This window comes from Argopecten irradians, chromosome 14 (assembly GCF_041381155.1).
Source record: "Argopecten irradians isolate NY chromosome 14, Ai_NY, whole genome shotgun sequence".
In the NCBI taxonomy this organism is placed as follows: Eukaryota; Metazoa; Mollusca; class Bivalvia; order Pectinida; family Pectinidae; genus Argopecten; species Argopecten irradians.
The window spans coordinates 37,335,819-37,355,685 of record NC_091147.1 but is presented as its reverse complement, the minus strand read 5'-3'; the positions used below and the strand labels follow the sequence as shown (position 1 = coordinate 37,355,685).

Here is a 19,867-nt window from a genome sequence, read left to right as displayed (position 1 = left end):
AACAAAGAGTTCAGTTTAGATAACTAAACTAAATTTTACTCTTGTAAGAATGAAAGGGCTGATTGTGTTCTATGAGTTTACCTTGTTTAAAGATTAACTGAAACGAGAATAAATCAAAATGAAAGCCAACAGAAAATCAAAAACAGGACATGGAAATCAACACACGAAGAAAAACTCGTAAATCAAAAAAAGGTCAGAAGGAAGAACACAGGAAAGAAAGAGAGCCTGGTTCAATAAAATGACATTTTAACATTTAACAAATCTACACCAACATTTTAACAATTCACCCATTCTCAAACATATTTGACAGAATATCGCCATGATTACGATTGATCCCTGGTTTCATGCCCAAAATGCTCATGACAATGACAAATGCTGTGTGGTATGAAAACGTGACATTGGTCTGCACGCCAGAGAGAAAACAGGGATAGTTACGGACAAAATTATTCAAGATCTAATACAATCCTGATGGTCTTATATCCTGAGATTTTATCTATTTATCTATAAGAATCTAGATGGTATAGTTAATGAGTCTATGTTTGAAATATTCTCTCATTTGAATTGTTTGCTATTAATACATTTCTAGGCTAATATGCATAAATAGTTAATTTTACAAATTATGTATTTTAAATATTTTGTTTGATTATGTTCCCTGAACATTAGCGCTATTTGTATTCAGTTGGGTTGAAAACAAAGGAAGCCAAAATTAATGCAAACAAATACAAAATAATGAAATCATGGAATATTTTACAAGATGAAAATTTATCAAAATTTAAGTTGAAAAGTATAAAAAAAAATATAACTTTTCAAAAGAAAAGAACCTTATAGAAAGCAATTTTAACTGGGATGTTTTTTCTAAATTTAAAATTTGAAAAAATATAAAATAAACTTACATTAAAAGAAAGAACATTGATCTATTGATTCAACCTAATTTCTTTTAGAAGTCTGTTTGAAAAAAGAAAATAACACACAAAAAATCTTTTACACATGCAAAAAAACTAATTGGACAAAAATTGTTTTAAAAAAATGTTACATGCAATTTTTAAAACTTAAAAAGCCATTATATTTTCAGCATCTTTTTTAGAAGAAACAATGTTTAAACATTTTGGTATACTTCAGAAAGAACTTATGGGTATATCAATTTTGATTTGTGGTCTTCAGAAAGAGTGACAGAACAATAAGAACTACATCAGTTTTACAATTAATTAATCATATCATTAATTATGACAATTCCCCAGCATTTACCATCAAGTGGAAGGATCACATCTATGACAAAGAAGAAGATTACCAAAAAAGGTGTTTATCAGAACCAGGGGAGATAACTATTTAACCAAGGGGGATAAATCACTAGCAATATCAGTAATAACCAGTGCAAGGGGAGATAACCATGACATTTTTTGTTACTTATGTTACTTATTCTCTATAAAATCCATATTTCTGTTTAACTTAATCGCTATGAAATCTATGCCATTATTCTCTGTTCCATGTTACTTATTCTCTATAAAATTCATGTTTTCATGTTCCATATTCTCTAAAACAACCATATGCTACGTTAATTATTTTCTACAAAATCAATGTTTCTATGTCACATATTTCTATAAATCCATTTTCCATGTCACCTATTCTCTATAAATTCCATGTTGTTGTTTTTTCTATGATTCTGTTCTACTGAAATTCATGGTTCTACGTCACCTATTCTCTATATATTCATGGTTCTACGTCACTTTTTCTCTATAATTCATGGTTCTACGTCACCTATTCTCTATATATTCATGGTTCTACGTCACTTTTTCTCTATAAATTCATGGTTCTACGTCACCTATTATCTATAAATTCCATGATCTATTGCTACCTAATACCTACAAAATCCATGATTTCAAGTCTCTATGACAAGACAACTCAGAACCAGGGGAGATAACTACTTATTACCAATTTAGTTATACATGATCTTTTTTCATCTTCTCTGATGTAACCAAAAGTCTGCTTGATGCAAAATGACCAAATAAGATTATTAACAGTTTGACTTCTAAACAAATTTACTGTTATGGAATGCAGGAGAAAAAAGATAAGTACAAAGTGGTGCATTAAGCAATGTTTATATATTTTCTTTGATATAGGATTTAAATGTTAACTACCATTCTCATTACTGTAATTGAAGTCAGCACAGAAATCAACCACTGCAAACAATATTTCTAACTGGATATAGCATAGGAAAAAAAATATTGAAAAAGAGTGTTGAGGGTGTTCAAAGAAGAGCAACTAGATGTCTCCCAGAAATGAAAAACATGACCTACCAAGACAGGTTGAAGAAACTGAATTTACCAACGCTAGCCTTCAGGAGAATCAGGGGAGATATGATCGAACTATATAAGATAACAAGTCATTTCTACGATAAAGAATGTTTCAATGCCATATTACTTTGGAAAGATGCATCAGACCGCAATAGTACTAGAGGACATACGAAAAAAATATTCCCAAAACGATCAACAACATTAGTCAGAAAGAACTATTTCGCTATAAGAACTGTAAATATTTGGAATGAACTGCCAGAACATGTAGTATCAGCAATTAATGTAAATTCGTTTAAGAATAAGTTGGATAATCACTGGAAGAATCAGGAACTTTTTTTCAATTATTTCAACATATTTCAACAATATCATATTACCACAATTTTATATGTGTACAGATTATAAATGCATTTATGACTTATGTAATATGTATCTGTACTAGTCTGGTATAGAGGACTCATGATTGTCCTGAACTAGAATAAATCTTATCTTATCTTATCTTATAGGAAGTTAGTGCTGAAAACCATCAATGGAATAGCCACGCTTGGTACTTCAAAAAGATGTACGACTTTAACAATCTCTATAGTCTCTTGTAATCATGAAATATCAATCTGTCAAAACCGTGTTCCCAGCAAATGGCAAAACTGAATTAACCAACTATCTGAACAATATTTTTAGCATCATAAGTATAGATCAGTTTGATGAATGAAGGGAAAGAAAAAATAAGTAAGCTCACTGACAAATCAGTGATCACACAGACAAACCAGTGATCACACAGAAAAATCAGTGATCACACAGACAAATCTGTGATTACACAGACAAATCAGTGATCACACAGATAAAGACAAAATAGTGATCACACAGACAAATCAGTGATCACACAGACAAATCAGTGATCACACAGACAAATCAGTGATCACACAGACAAATCAGTGATCACACAGACAAATCAGTGATCACACAGACAAATCAGTGATCACACAGACAAATCAGTGATCACAGACAAATCAGTGATCACACAGACAAATCAGTGATCATACAGACAAATCAGTGATCACACAGATAAATCAGTGATTACACAGACAAATCAGTGATCACACAGACAAATCAGTGATCACACAGACAAATCAGTGATCACACAGACAAATCAGTGATCACACAGACAAATCAGTGATCACACAGACAAATCAGTGATCACACAGACAAATCAGTGATCACACAGACAAATCAGTGATCACACAGACAAATCAGTGATCACACAGACAAATCAGTGATCACACAGACAAATCAGTGATTACACAGACAAATCAGTGATCACACAGACAAATCAGTGATCACACAGACAAATCAGTGATCACACAGACAAATCAGTGATCACACAGACAAATCAGTGATCACACAGACAAATCAGTGATCACACAGACAAATCAGTGATCACACAGACAAATCAGTGATCACACAGACAAATCAGTGATCACACAGACAAATCAGTGATTACACAGACAAATCAGTGATCACACAGACAAATCAGTGATCACACAGACAAATCAGTGATCACACAGACAAATCAGTGATCACACAGACAAATCAGTGATTACACAGACAAATCAGTGATCACACAGACAAATCAGTGATCACACAGACAAATCAGTGATTACACAGACAAATCAGTGATACACAGACAAATCAGTGATTACACAGACAAATCAGTGATCACACAGACAAATCAGTGATCACACAGACAAATCAGTGATCACACAGACAAATCAGTGATCACACAGACAAATCAGTGATCACACAGACAAATCAGTGATCACAGACAAATCAGTGATCACACAGACAAATCAGTGATCACACAGACAAATCAGTGATCACACAGACAAATCAGTGATCACACAGACAAATCAGTGATCACACAGACAAATCAGTGATCACACAGACAAATCAGTGATCACACAGACAAATCAGTGATCACACAGACAAATCAGTGATCACACAGACAAACCAGTGATCACACAGACAAATCAGTGATCACACAGACAAATCAGTGATCACACAGACAAATCAGTGATCACACAGACAAATCAGTGATCACACAGACAAATCAGTGATCACACAGACAAATCAGTGATCACACAGACAAATCAGTGATCACACAGACAAATCAGTGATCACACAGACAAATCAGTGATCATACAGACAAATCAGTGATCACACAGACAAACAGTGATCACACAGACAAATCAGTGATCACACAGACAAATCAGTGATCACACAGACAAATCAGTGATCAACAGACAAATCAGTGATCACAGACAAACCAGTGATCACACAGACAAATCAGTGATCACACAGACAAATCAGTGATCACACAGACAAATCAGTGATCACACAGACAAATCAGTGATCACAGACAAACAGTGATCACACAGACAAATCGGTGATCACACAGACAAATCATGATCACAGACACAAACAGTGATTACACAGACAAATCAGTGATCACAGACAAATCAGTGATCACACAGACAAATCAGTGATCACACAGACAAACCAGTGATCACACAGACAAACCAGTGATCATACAGACAAACCAGTGATCACACAGACAATCAGTGATCACACAGACAAATCAGTGATCACAGACACAAAGACAAACCAGTGATCAACAGACAAATCAGTGATCACACAGACAAACAGTGATTACACAGACAAATCAGTGATCACACAGACAAATCAGTGATCACACAGACAAATCAGTGATCACACAGACAAATCAGTGATCACACAGACAAATCAGTGATCACACAGACAAATCAGTGATCACACAGACAAATCAGTGATCACACAGACAAATCAGTGATCACACAGACAAATCAGTGATCACACAGACAAATCGGTGATCACACAGACAAATCAGTGATCACACAGACAAATCGGTGATCACACAGACAAATCGGTGATCACACAGACAAATCGGTGATCACACAGACAAATCGGTGATCACACAGACAAATCGGTGATCACACAGACAAATCAGTGATCACACAGACAAATCGGTGATCACACAGACAAATCAGTGATCACACAGACAAATCAGTGATCACACAGACAAATCAGTGATCACACAGACAAATCGTGATCACACAGACAAATCAGTGATCACACAGACAAATCAGTGATCACAAGACAAATCGGTGATCACACAGACAAATCAGTGATCACACAGACAAATCAGTGATCACACAGACAAATCAGTGATCACACAGACAAATCAGTGATCACACAGACCAATCAGTGATCACACAGACAAATCAGTGATCATACAGACAAACCAGTGATATAACACAGACAAATCAGTGATCACAGCTATATATACTTCATCTAATTCACCTGATCACTGATCATACACAGTTCCAAACTTTGATCTTTCACTTTGGTCTTCCCTTCATCCATCTGTAAATCCTCATCCTATCTTATCAATCTTTCTATTCAACACCCCCCCCTCCCTGTTTGAGACCACGACATCAGATCACTTTTATCATATTTTCATCCTGGGCATTTATTGGGTCGAATCGGTATATGACATTACATTCACAAACACATGACTTCATAATCAATATCTACACATGTTATCAGTAGATCAATTAATGTTAAAACGTATGATAAAAACATCTAATGAAGCCACATCTAACAAAAGTGGAGATTATTCTTAATGATAAAGTAAGAACGATAAGTCAAATTAGCTGTAGATTAGAAAATGACCACCCAGAAAATTTTGACAGGGCCTCATCTTTCGTCATCATTCCTTAACTTCACAGAATTTCTTCACTTAGATTTCTCCATAAGAAAGCATTTAAGAAGCTAAGGGTAAAAAATGCTTATCTTAATGTTTTTTTATTGGGAATTTTAAGTTAAGGAATTTCTTAATGTTAAAGAATGATGATGAAAACTGGGCCCAGAAAGTCAGCATGAACAAAGAAAAAGGGATGTTTTTTAGTTTACAGAAGCGTGAGAGCAGCCATGTTTTATGTTTCTTATTCAAGACTGCTAATTTTAAGAAAAAATAAAGTTTGTCTGCTTTCATCTATTTCGTATCTGTGAAAGTCCCTCGTCATATCAGGTAAAGTTTTACAAAGTTCTCTGTACCATTTTGATCTAGTACAACCCCATTTTATAAAAACATGGTCTAAGACATCGTCAGATCTTTCTGTTTTTTGACCATCAACTACAGTGAAGATACTCTTCTTTGAGAAACTCTGACAGTTCTGAGAAGGATTCAATTTTCTTCATATTTATTTATCATATGAAGTACTCTATCACGAGAGCAAAACACAGCTACATATCTTCCCTATTCCTGTTGTCAAAAAGCTTATTATATTCAAATTTTATCCTATTGATGAAATACTGTATAAATGCTATCAATATTCATGTTACATGTAAAGGACATATTCACTCAGGTTAAATCTCATGGTTCAATGACCAGTACAATTCATAAATCTATACAATACTAATCTTCTTAGGTATGGAAATGGATTTCTGCATATTTTGCAGGTGTTTGAAATTCAAGGACTCCAATGAAATCGCGAATAAAGCGAAAATCAACCACCCTCAAAATTTAACCATTACACATTATGTATGAGGACAATGCTAAAACAATGTTGAGTCTAATCCCATTATACTGGTCACAGTCTGCTGGAAATTACCCAGACAGCATCATTAAAGATGGCTGCCCTAGCGACCCTGGATACCACCTGAGACCAACATAAACAAGTCTGGGATACTAGCCATTTCTAATACCATATATCAGTTTTTCCATTAGCTAGATCTCAAAAGACCAAATCATATTATCTAAAGACATAAACCATCAACAGCTGTAGACAAAACGTTCGTAAATTCTGGAGAGATACACTAACCTTACGAGTACAGTTCGACTTCACATCAATTTTGAAAGTTATGTAAGTTTTACAAATCATTTTTGATGGCCTAGATGTAATAGTGCAAAGGGCCTTGGAGAGGGAGTGCCTGGAGTAATCCACGTTATCGTGGAGGTGACCCCTGACATTTTCCCATCCATACCAAATATAAAACCTCAGCCAACTAGGTGATAGGAGAGTGGCTTGACCGCTTCATCACCTGATCACAAACTAATGAATATTAGATTTATTTTGAATTTTATTGGATTGGTTCGAGCATCATCATAAATTTTACATGAGATTCATCTAAAAGTTTACATGAGATTCATCTAAAAGTTTGTTTTGAAACCTTCCTATATATAAAATTTTCAGGGAGAGCAGTTCGAAAAAGGAAAAAGAAAGAAAAGGATACTTTACAAGAAGAAAATTCAACAGAAATTGAAGAAAGTAAATTCTCTGAAAGACTTAAAGAAAATATAACAACAATACTACTCTGTACCTCTGATATCTTGGTTAGTCTAGATGAATGTTTATATAAGAAAATTAATTGATATTTTCAGCCAATTTAAAAACAAACAAAGGAAAATAATTCTGAATAAACCTGTTCCCAATAGATCAACTAAATGTTATGGAAAATGAAGCAGTTATGAAAAGAAATCAATTTCAATAATAAAATTATGCATTATACATGTACTGTTTTAATATAGGGATATTTTTAACAACCCCCCCCCCCCCCTCCCCCCCCTGTTATGAAAAGAAAATAATGTCTGGCCACTTCCGATACAAGCTGGTAGTCATTCCGAATGTTGAATACTTCTATTCTAAATTCCTCATATTACTAATGTGAATCTTTGATTACAAACAATTTTCAATGTCATGCTATGACCATGACTTAATTGTCGCTAGTTTACATCACAAAATGCTTGAAATTGCAGAAAAATTCCTTTAAAATGTTAGAACCCTCACTGTATGAGTTTGTGATCAAGTGATGAGTTGGTGATGTGTATTGATCCACCCTTTGGCTAGCTCGTTTGCAATTAGCTGGATTGCTTTGTTTCTAAATAATAACATAACTTGATGTGGACAATTTCATGTTTGATAAAATGTAACAGAATTCTCCCTCAAGCCGCATGTTCCATACATATGGTAATAACATTTCCCTCCCCTTTCAATAGAACTATTCTCGCACCTTTCAATAAACCTATACAGTCAAACCTGCCTTAGTGACCACCTCTGTATAAAGACCACCTGCTTAATAAGACCAGTTTTCTAGGGTCCCAAATAACCAATCTAAAGACCATCTGCCTATACAAACCCTTATCCTCTGTCCCTTTGGGAGTCTTTAAACACAGGTCTGACTGTATCCCCCTTCCCTTTCAATAAAGCTGTTGACTAGAATCTTGTTTGTTGACCCGAGTTATTCAAACATTTGAGAATCTGCGAGATATAACAGACATATAATGGAGAACTCCAAGCAACCATGAAAGAGTAAATCTGTGTATTTTAAACTTTGATCAGACATCATGTATCACTTAGCTTTGATTCCTACTGATCAAATACAAGTTATATTTATAAATCACAGACCTATAAATGAAAATGAACAAGTGGGACTCTCTGTCGAATACCATTAATACTGTAAAAGGGATTTTCAAAAACAAAAAAAGCTGTCAATATGTAAATAAAACGTCAACTTGTAAACAAAAACTGAAAATCAACCAATGTAAATAAAAGTAACTAAAAGCATATAAAATATAACATATTGCACAAAAAGTCATGCACCATAAAACAATGTAAAAACAAAGTGTGTGTCTATATACATGTAACTCAGATAATGCTTCTAGTTTCTCATGCTTCAAAGGTGCTGTTCATGCTATAAATTAAAAACATTGAAAAATAAACTCAATTAAAAGTTCAAAGTTCAAATGAGAATGATACAAATTCATAAATTCATTGTGTATTCGCTACATACAAGACCACGTTATAATAAAACCATACATATAATTTATTATCTATGAAGAATTTGATTGGCTAATTTCGTTGTCATGGGAACTTGAGGGGCTTCTGTTCGGGTCCTCTGGACTTGATGCAGTACTTATGGTGAGAATTGGAATGGCAGCTCCGGAGGTCACATGATCATCATAATCGCATTCATCACTGTATGAATCCCCACTTAGTGATGCCAGCTCTGCTATATGGGGATTCTCAAGACTTTCCAGGGGGTCCACACTGACCCGTTTGTTTCGAACAACCCTTTCATGGTAAGATTCATCGGAGCTTGAACTTAAATTTGTGTTAGAGTAATTTCGTTTACTATTGTTATCATTTGGTGAAGGAATGTTTTGATTTTCATCCTCATAAACGGACCCCTCCAGAGTCTCAAGTCTATCGAGGGGATCCAGAGGGGAGACATCCTTTATTCCCGAATCTGATAACTCCACACCGACACCTGAATCTACGGTCATTTCTTTTCCTGAGTCAGCTAAACTTTTGGCGAATTGTAAAAACTCTTTATGTCTCTCGGCGTCATCATTGTCACTACTATCACACTCATGTTCGCTCTCGTCACCAAATTCGGAATTACTGCCTTCCGATACGGAAGATTCTGATCTGTCATCGGAGACATCCTCCCTTAGATTTTCAAGGGGTTCTAACATATCTACAGATTCAACACTCTCCGGACTCCCCTGCACGTCGGTGTCAGTAGATCCACTCAAAAACATCTGTGCATTGGGTGGATCATTAACACTTTCAAAACTGTACATATACCTGCGATCTTTAGAGAATTTCTGGGGTTCCATTGACTTTGCGCCATCCATACTCTGGTCACTTGGTCGCCGCCCCAGTTTTAATTTTGGCTTTGGATTCGGGCGAAACACATTCTCTGGGGGGAGATCGTGGAAGGTTTGATTGAGCCGCATCGTGATGTCCTTATCAGCCGACAATGATATAGATTCCTCTTCATCCTCTTCAACGCTTACTAAACTCATCGGACGTGTCGATGAGTTGGAGTCGGGTGGTTTGAATGTAGAAAATGTAATGCTGTTTCTATTGGGTTTACTTGCATAGTCTGTTTCTGATAATATAAACTTGGCCGCCGGTGATGAGAAATCCATGCTGACCTGGTCCGTACTTCTAGGCGATTCAGGTTTTCTGACAGGCCCATCCGGCCGCCGTCTTCCTGAAGTTGGTTTTTTGGTCATTATTTCAGGTTTTTTACCTGGTAAAGCAGGTTTTTGACTTGGCAATGCCGGCTTTATGCGAACCGTGTTGTCTTTTGCATTGGTGATAATTTTCTTGGTTGTAGTTGAAGTTTTTGCCTCCACCCCCTCTGGTTTGGTGGAAGGTTTAGTCTCTACTGCCTCTGGTTTGATTGTAGATTTGGCCTCCAATGCCTCTGGTTTTGTTACAGCAGTCTGTTTGCACTGCTTCAAACTGAAGGTTGGTTTGTACACAGGACTGAATGGTTCTTTAGATTTTTTATCTGGATTCTGAATATGGAAAGCTGAGGTTTTATTTACAGTAGTGTGTGGCGCTTCCGGCTGACCTGTACACGAAGGCTTCTTGTAATCAGACTCACCAGTGGCTTTGGGCGGGGGGTAACTTTTAGTCATTTTATTGCCGGCGACCCTATAAGAATGCTGAGCTGGTTGCTTCATTTGTTCAGGATGACTATATCCGGGAGTTTCTTTCCGAGATAACTTGTCATCTGACAAGCGTTTTTCCTTTGACATTACGGTACCTTCCCGTCTAGCTAACTTGTCTTCCACAAGACGTTTCTCAAGGTTATCGTTTAGTTTGTTCTGCACAACGGTAATATCCTCCACGATGTCTGTGTTGTTATTGGACAGATTGTCCTCGCTAGCCTGATGACTTGACAACGGTTCCTTAGCGACCGTTTCTTTGGAGAGCGGAGTTTGTGGTACCGTCACATCCTTGATCACCTCCCCATTACACTCTGTAAATTCACTCTCCTTGATATTCTCTTTATTGTGAATCTGTTTTAGAATGTCCTTCTCAAGCGTTGGACTAGTTGTATCATCAACGCTTGAGAAACTGTCTTTGTGTGGCAGACGATGAAAGCTGACAATCTCCATCCTTCTATTACAAGATGGGGACCGATCGTTGGAGTTTCGAGACGGTGTTCGTTTACCTGACGGTGATCGACTCTGGTAACCACGCTTTCCTGAGGGTGACCGACTGCCTATCCTGTTTGAAGGACTGCCTCCTCGGCTGCCAGGGCTAATAGGACTGCCGGCCCGACCCCCGGGGCTAATCGGACTGACTCCTCTACTACCCGGGGTCACTGGACTACCTACACCACTACCTGGGGTAATCGGGCTGCCCGCTACACTGCCTAAACTGGACGTGTCACTAGATGGACTAACCCCACCGCTGACCGGACTGACTGGACTGTTGCCTCCACTGATGGGAGACTTGACCTCTGGTTTCCCTTTGTCCGGTACAACAGGAAGTGACCCCTCGTAAACCTTAACCTGGTGAACCTGCATATTTGACGGTCGCTTCTTTTTCAAACTCCTGCTTCTTCGGTTAGAAATGGCATCGTCCGTGTCTGTTGGTGAAGTTGCCTCCCCTGTTTTCACAGGTTCAGGACTTTTCTCTAGGTGGCGCCGGTGAAGCAGGTATGGAATATCCCCTATCATATCTTCCCCATTCAGTCCCGTGTTTTTCACCTTTGAGTGATCTTTGTCTATTCTGATAACTTTGTCAGCCTCCCTTCCTGTATTTAGATCCAGTTTCTGAAGCTTTTCCACACTCCCAGTACGTTTGGGATAATCAACATTAGCTTTATCAAAGTTTCCTGCATTCTTTGCTGCCTGCTCTTCCACCTTTTTCTCCGGATCTTCCCTTGGAATGCTGGCTTTCCTGGAAGTATTTTCCGCTGTAACCTCATTTCGAGACTTACCCATAATATCATCTTGTTCTTTCTGAGTTTGTTTCCTTGACTCTTTCTCTGGAGCCTCTTCTTTTGGTGCCACATTCTTGCTAGCAGTTGTTACCTCCTTACATGGTTGTGTGTCATCATTTAAAACATTATCTTGTTTCGTTAGTTTTCTGTCCCCTTTTTTATCATGACCAGACCTTTTTTCTCCAATGTGGGGAACTTTTTCCTGATTCAAAGTTGTGACTTCCTGTTGTTTAATGGTAGATTTACCAGAATCTTGTTTTATTAATTTCCTAACAGACTTTTCATGACTGGCTGATTTGACATCTTTCTCAGATTTGATGACCTCTTGCTTACCATGTTTGTTCCCACCTTGCTTACTTTGCTTGACCGTTTCCTCTACACTAGGTGCCGAATGAGAACCAACGTCATCTGCAAACACAACTTTTTTATGCTCGCGACCGAGAGTGGAGCTTGGGGACTTGAGTGACGTCCCCGTCCCCTCCAAAGAAAATTCCTGAAAACTGTATCTTAGATTAGAGGGAGGAATATCTATACTACGAGACTTGGGTCGGCCCGAGGGGTGACGGACATGCTCTATATCTTTGGTTAGGTGTGGTTTAGTAGGGAAAGTAGCCGATAAATTGTTATCAGTATCTGTATTGATACCTTCATCTAACTTTATACCCTTCCCCTCTTTAACATGAGACAAAGACTGTGATTGGCTGTTTTTATCATTGTCATTAGCATTTTGATTGGCCGACACATTTTGGTTATGATTAAGAGAGCTATCTAGCGGTGCAGATACTATAGCATTAGTAACAAGAGTAGAAGTGGCACCTCGTTCGTCGAGTCGTTCGCCTCGTCTCTCAGGGGAAGCTAAAGCGTCATCGTCTGGAAGATCGACTTCTGCTCCGGGCGTTCCCTCTCGGCTGCGGTCGAGCTTTGGTGATGGTAGTGACCGGCTGCCAGACAGCGAACTGTCCACGCTGTGGACTTCAGCTGTCTCTGTCCGACTTGGGGTGGTAGGATCGTCAGGTCCCTGCGACAGGATGTGGGAGCCGCTGGATGCGGTGCTGTTATGCGTGTCAGCCGTGGAGTTGTGTAGTCCTGCCTTGGCTGTGATTTTAGGCGTGACACTGGCACTCCGACTACACGAGATCCTCCCGCTGACAGACCTACAACACACAGTAATATAGGCTAGTTAGCTGACAGACCTACATCATACAGTGATATAGGCTAGTTAGCTGACAGACCTACAACATACAGTAATATAGGCTAGTTAGCTGACAGACCTACAACATACAGTAATATAGGCTAGTTAGCTGACAGACCTACAACATACAGTAATATAGGCTAGTTAGCTGACAGACCTACAACATACAGTTATAGTAGGCTAGTTAGCTGACAGACCTATAACATACAGTGATATAGGCTAGTTAGCTGACAGACCTACAACATACAGTTGTATAGGCTGGTTAGCTGACAGAACTACAACATACAGTGATATAGGCTAGTTAGCTGACAGACCTACAACATCAGTTATAGTAGGCTAGTTAGCTGACAGACCTACAACATACACTGATATAGGCTAGTTAGCTGACAGACCTACAACATACACTTATATAGGCTAGTTAGCTGACAGACCTAAAACATACAGTGATATAGGCTAGTTAGCTGACAGACCTACAATATACACTTATATAGGCTAGTTAGCTGACAGACCTATAACATACAGTTATATAGGCTGGTTAGCTGACAGACCTACAACACACAGTTATATAGACTGGTTAGCTGACAGACCTACAACATACAGTAATATAGGCTAGTTACTGACAGACCTACAACATACAGTAATATAGGCTAGTTAGCTGACAGACCTACAACATACAGTAATATAGGCTAGTTAGCTGACAGACCTACAACATACAGTAATATAGGCTAGTTAGCTGACAGACCTACAACATACAGTAATATAGGCTAGTTAGCTGACAGACCTACAACATACAGTTATATAGGCTAGTTAGCTGACAGACCTACAACATACAGTGATATAGGCGTAGTTAGCTGACAGACCTACAACATACAGTTATATAGGCTAGTTAGCTGACAGACCTACAACATACAGTGATATAGGCTAGTTAGCTGACAGACCTACAACATAGTTATAGTAGGCTAGTTAGCTAACAGACCTACAACATACACTGATATAGGCTAGTTAGCTGACAGACCTACAACATACACTTATATAGGCTAGTTAGCTGACAGACCTACAACATACACTTATATAGGCTAGTTAGCTGACAGACCTACAACATACACTTATATAGGCTAGTTAGCTGACAGACCTACAACATACAGTTATATAGGCTGGTTAGCTGACAGACCTACAACACACAGTTATATAGACTGGTTAGCTGACAGACCTACAACATACACAGTTATATAGGCTAGTTAGCTGACAGACCTATAACATACAGTGATATAGGCTAGTTAGCTGACAGACCTACAACATACAGTAATATAGGCTAGTTAGCTGACAGACCTACAACATACAGTAATATAGGCTAGTTAGCTGACAGACCTACAACATACAGTGATATAGGCTAGTTAGCTGACAGACCTACAACATACAGTAATATAGGCTAGTTAGCTGACAGACCTACAACATACAGTAATATAGGCTAGTTAGCTGACAGACCTACAACATACAGTGATATAGGCTAGTTAGCTGACAGACCTACAACATACAGTAATATAGGCTAGTTAGCTGACAGACCTACAACACACAGTTATATGAGTTAGGACTAAGTGGTAGCTAACAGACCTTCAACATACAGTGATATAGGTTAGTTAGCTGACAGACCTACAACAAACAGTGATATATAGGCTGGTTAGCTGACAGACCTACAACATACAGTAATATAGGCTAGTTAGCTGACAGACCTACAACATACAGTAATATAGGCTAGTTAGCTGACAGACCTACAACATACAGTAATATAGGCTAGTTAGCTGACAGACCTACAACATACAGTAATATAGGCTAGTTAGCTGACAGACCTACAACATACAGTGACATAGGCTAGTTAGCTGACAGACCTACAACATACAGTAATATAGGCTAGTTAGCTGACAGACCTACAACAACAGTAATATAGGCTAGTTAGCTGACCACATAAATAGACTGCAGACCTACAACATACAGTAATATAGGCTAGTTAGCTGACAGACCTTCAACATACAGTTATATAGGCTAGTTAGCTGACAGACCTACAACATACAGTATTAGTACATCACGTGACAGAATACTGGATTCTGATTGGCTACACACACATGGATACTATTTGCAATAGTGCCCGGGCAAGCGGGCACTATTGAAGTGGCGCGAAATTGAACGTGAATGTATTGTGACATTACCATTACATGACGTCATTATAATGTTGCGCTTCGACCAAGACGTCAAGATGGCGGACAGGCTGTTGTGTGCGGGGATGGAAGCAAATGTTGCTTTTCTACAGAAGACAGTTCACTAATGTTCTATATTGATCTACTTTTAATTTTCATGAAGCTGAATCCTGTTTTTATAGAATCCCATATTTCTGCGGCAATTGATATGTTGTACTTTTGATGTAACAACCTGGCGTGGAAATGAAGGAAGCGTTGCGAGGTATCGTTTGACGTACTTCTATTACGATGACATGAAAAAGGTTTCATGTCAGGGTGATGTACTAAACCCTTTATGGCCTGGTAGAAAGGGCACTATTGCCTCATAGTATTGTTTCATGATGGGATAGTGCCCTCGCCTTCAGCTCGGGCACTATTCCATCCCTCGACAATACTATGAGGCAATAGTGCCCTCTCAACCAGGCATAATAGATAAATATAGCTATAGCTAGACGACCTACAACAACAGTTATATAGGCTAGTTAGCTGACAGACCTACAACATACAGTGATATAGGCTAGTTAGCTGACAGACCTACAACATACAGTAATATAGGCTAGTTAGCTGACAGACCTACAACATACAGTAATATAGGCTAGTTAGCTGACAGACCTACAACATACAGTAATATAGGCTAGTTAGCTGACAGACCTACAACATACAGTAATATAGGCTAGTTAGCTGACAGACCTACAACATACAGTGATATAGGCTAGTTAGCTGACTGACCTGTAACATACAGTAATATAGGATAGTTAGCTGACAGACCTACAACATACAGTGATATTGGCTAGTTATTACAATACTATTGCTATCAAGGGAAGCACTATTGCAATAGTTTAACTATTGCAGACTACAATTGCAATAGTACTGTGATAGTATTGCACTCATAATTCGATTACAATCCGGTCGATGAATTGGCCGTCATGACGTACATCTAGTGCAGTCTTGGTTTAGAGTTACTTCCCTTTACCTGCTAGCGTCAGTATCAACTCAAATGCAATAAAGATCGTGATTGAGAACATTAATTGTCGGTGTTTGTGTTTGGAATGAAAAGCATGGAAAAGTGACATTTTATTGTGACTGTTAGTCTGTTAATATATGAAACCTCTTTGAGTACACAATTTTAGTCCAAGTTACAGAAAAATATCTGACTATTGAAACTATCGATAGTTTGACGTACTATCGACGATTGAAATTGCCATTGATTGATTGAGTTGAGAGGCATACAATTGCAATATATCGATAATCACAATATATCGATAGTCCGAAGTATTGTTACACCCCTACCTACAGTAATATAGGCTGTGATGTAAGTACATTTTTAAAGTTTATCTCTACAAATGTATTAATCACATACTTTTAGTGATATTTAATTGAATTTTAAATCAGCTAAAAAAAATGTTGTTTTGACATAGAAATTGCGAAAAACAAAGTTGATTACCATTATTATAACTTTTTGATCATAGAAAAGCTTTCACATATTATTCTAAAAACAAATGTTACAGGAAGACCAGCTAATACAATATATTACCATTCTTTAAAACCTGTTGAATCTAAATCTACACGATACTTATGATGTCCATTTTTTTGCACACTTTGACAACAAAGACTTGTCTAACCCTCATCTATTCAGGTTTACACTTAACAACACACATTACTATCCTTAAATCACCCCTAAACACACATTTGAACTCTTCTAAAACTAAAACTGGAACAGTTTAATACAAAGTTTTAGGATACATCAATCCACATTTATCAACGTGGCTGTGAAGAACAACAGTTAAAGAGTTTCTATAGTTCTAAATGGCTAGAATGACATCACAAAGATAAACACAATGGATTTGCCCCTAGAAGTCAAATAAATGAATATTTGTGTGATTTGCCCCTAGAAGTCAAATAAATGAATATCTGTGTAAGTAGGCAGACCTTTACATAAAGACCACATGCTTGGTAGAGGACTCTTGTAAGTGTGAAATTTTTCATTACGGGTAGTTATCCATAATCATGACGTAATTATTTTGTGTGCGAAACTCAATACATAACCACAAGGGCAGATAACTGTGTAATACACAAATGCATAATTGATGCTTCAGACTAAATTTGGTAATACTCCACAAAGTTGTTCAGGATAAGTAATGATTTAAAGGATTTGATGATGGATTTCTCTAGCCATACAGATGGATGAAGGAAGCATAGCTGTGATAGGGCCTTTGGGCCAGGAGCTCATCAGGCAGGTATAATGTGCTGCCAACTGCTTACAGGTGACACTGCTTCCTGTTTCTTTCCTTTACACATAAGTGTTGTTGAACTCGTTTGATAAAATTCAAATCACATTTTAGCCACGATTGTAAGACTCGCTATTTATACTATTAGGACATTAAACTTTTATCTTTCTGAAGTCATTAGCACCATTTAGAGCACACATGCCACATGACTTATAATCTTTCTGAAGTCATTAGCACCATTTAGAGCACATAGTACATTAAACTTTTATCTTTCTGAAGTCATTAGCACCATTTAGAGCACATAGTACATTAAACTTTTATCTTTCTGAAGTCATTAGCACCATTTAGAGCACATAGTACATTAAACTTTTATCTTTCTGAAGTCATTAGCACCATTTAGAGCACATAGTACATTAAACTTTTATCTTTCTGAAGTCATTAGCACCATTTAGAGCACATAGTACATTAAACTTTTATCTTTCTGAAGTCATTAGCACCATTTAGAGCACACATGCCACATGACTTATAATCAACACAGATTTTGTGACTCTAACTAAAACAGCCCACAACACCAACACGTAACAACAGTGCTCCAGCCTAGATTGGTGCTCTAGGGGTCATATGATCGCTACCATGCCAACCAGCATGCCGCTAAAACACGAACTTACTTTGTGTTAGTCCTGCGAAGCCAAGCACGGAAAACAAGGATGATAAAGTTTAGACTTCAAACCCAAACAAAATAGCAAAAACAAGTCAGGTAGTTTTTTTCTCTCTGAGGATGTTGTCAATTTGGTAACTTAATGTGTAGTACAAATTTGTTGTGATATTTTTTCGCAAAATAAGATTTTCAAAACTTAATTCCAATAGGGAAAGAGACATCTTTTCTTTTCTTTTAATTTTTTCCCCCTATATCTTTCATTTAAAAAATAAAAATTATTGTGAAAGTTTTTTCTAACGTGTTGAATTGTCCAATATTAAATTTTATCGGAGCCAACTGGTGAACTTAATTAATTAATTTTTTTCTTCGATCACCTAAATTTCTAATGCAATTCTTCTTAAATTGTTTCAGGAAAAAGCCTCATCATGCCAAGTGTGTTGAAAACCTTTGTCTAGGGTAATGCAGGTACATAAGTAATTATTATAAAATAAAAACAAAATCTACAGTTTCTAAGTCACACAAACTTTCCAACAATCACTAGTTAAAATTAAAACCAAAAAGATCAATGAAAATCATGACATCTTTCTTATCCTCTATAAATATCCGGAATCTATCCGGGATCTACGTACCTTTCAAAGGAAGGACTCTTGACACATGTCTCTCTCACGTAGGTCATCAGCTGTTTCTGGGTCCGCCCACTGTACCTGTGCACACAAAGGAGAATCTCTATTACCTTAACACTCAGTGGTCAGTACTGAAATTCATTTCTGAATTGTTTTGATTTCATTATTTTGTACTTAATACCGTAAACAAACTTTCTTTCAATGGAAACTAAATTTAAAAACAATTTTGTGAAGATTAACATTCGCAGATTCGAAAAATTACATGAAATTCTGATCAATATTCATGATGTTGATATCAATTCTCAAAGATAAACTTACATGAATTTTGTTGAATTGCAAATTTTTTTTAAAGTAAATTGCATGTGAAAGAAAGTTTGTGAACAGTATATGGAGCTGACAATGGATACATACATATTTGAAAATAAAAATGAAAGTTTGCGATAGATCCAGGAGGGATCTTGGTGTCCACCATAAAATTTCTATCTGATTTTCTTTTCCTTTCTTTTCTGTTAGCTATTTTTTTATTGGCCCCAAAGACTAGTATGGCACCAAGAAGAACCTACATATGTAAATTGAGGGAGAAACCTTTAGTATTTTCCAAGAAATAGTAAAGACAAAATTCAATAGTCAAAATCCAAGATAGCTGCCTCTTCGCCATCTTATTTTCTGATCGGTCCTAAAATGTAATATGCAAAACTATGCACCAAAGGAAAGCTATATATGAAGTTTGAGAAAGATTCTTTAACTGTTCTCTATCGCTTTAAGTATATCAGAAAAATAGAATAGTCCAAAATTGTTCTGTTG

General features: G+C 37.2%; 1 protein-coding gene across 5 annotated transcripts in view; it reads right to left on the bottom strand.

The window, feature by feature from the left end:
• The window catches only part of LOC138307704 (FERM, ARHGEF and pleckstrin domain-containing protein 2-like), a 129,654-nt gene that overhangs the window by 41,141 nt on the left and 68,646 nt on the right, over positions 1-19,867 (bottom strand). For all 5 annotated transcript variants that reach the window (XM_069248542.1, XM_069248546.1, XM_069248547.1 and 2 more), the window contains 2 exons: positions 19,070-19,144; positions 12,948-13,285 (listed from right to left, as the gene is read on the bottom strand). In XM_069248542.1, coding sequence (XP_069104643.1) covers positions 12,948-13,285; positions 19,070-19,144 — 413 coding nt within the window. The remainder of the gene's footprint in view (positions 1-12,947; positions 13,286-19,069; positions 19,145-19,867) is intronic.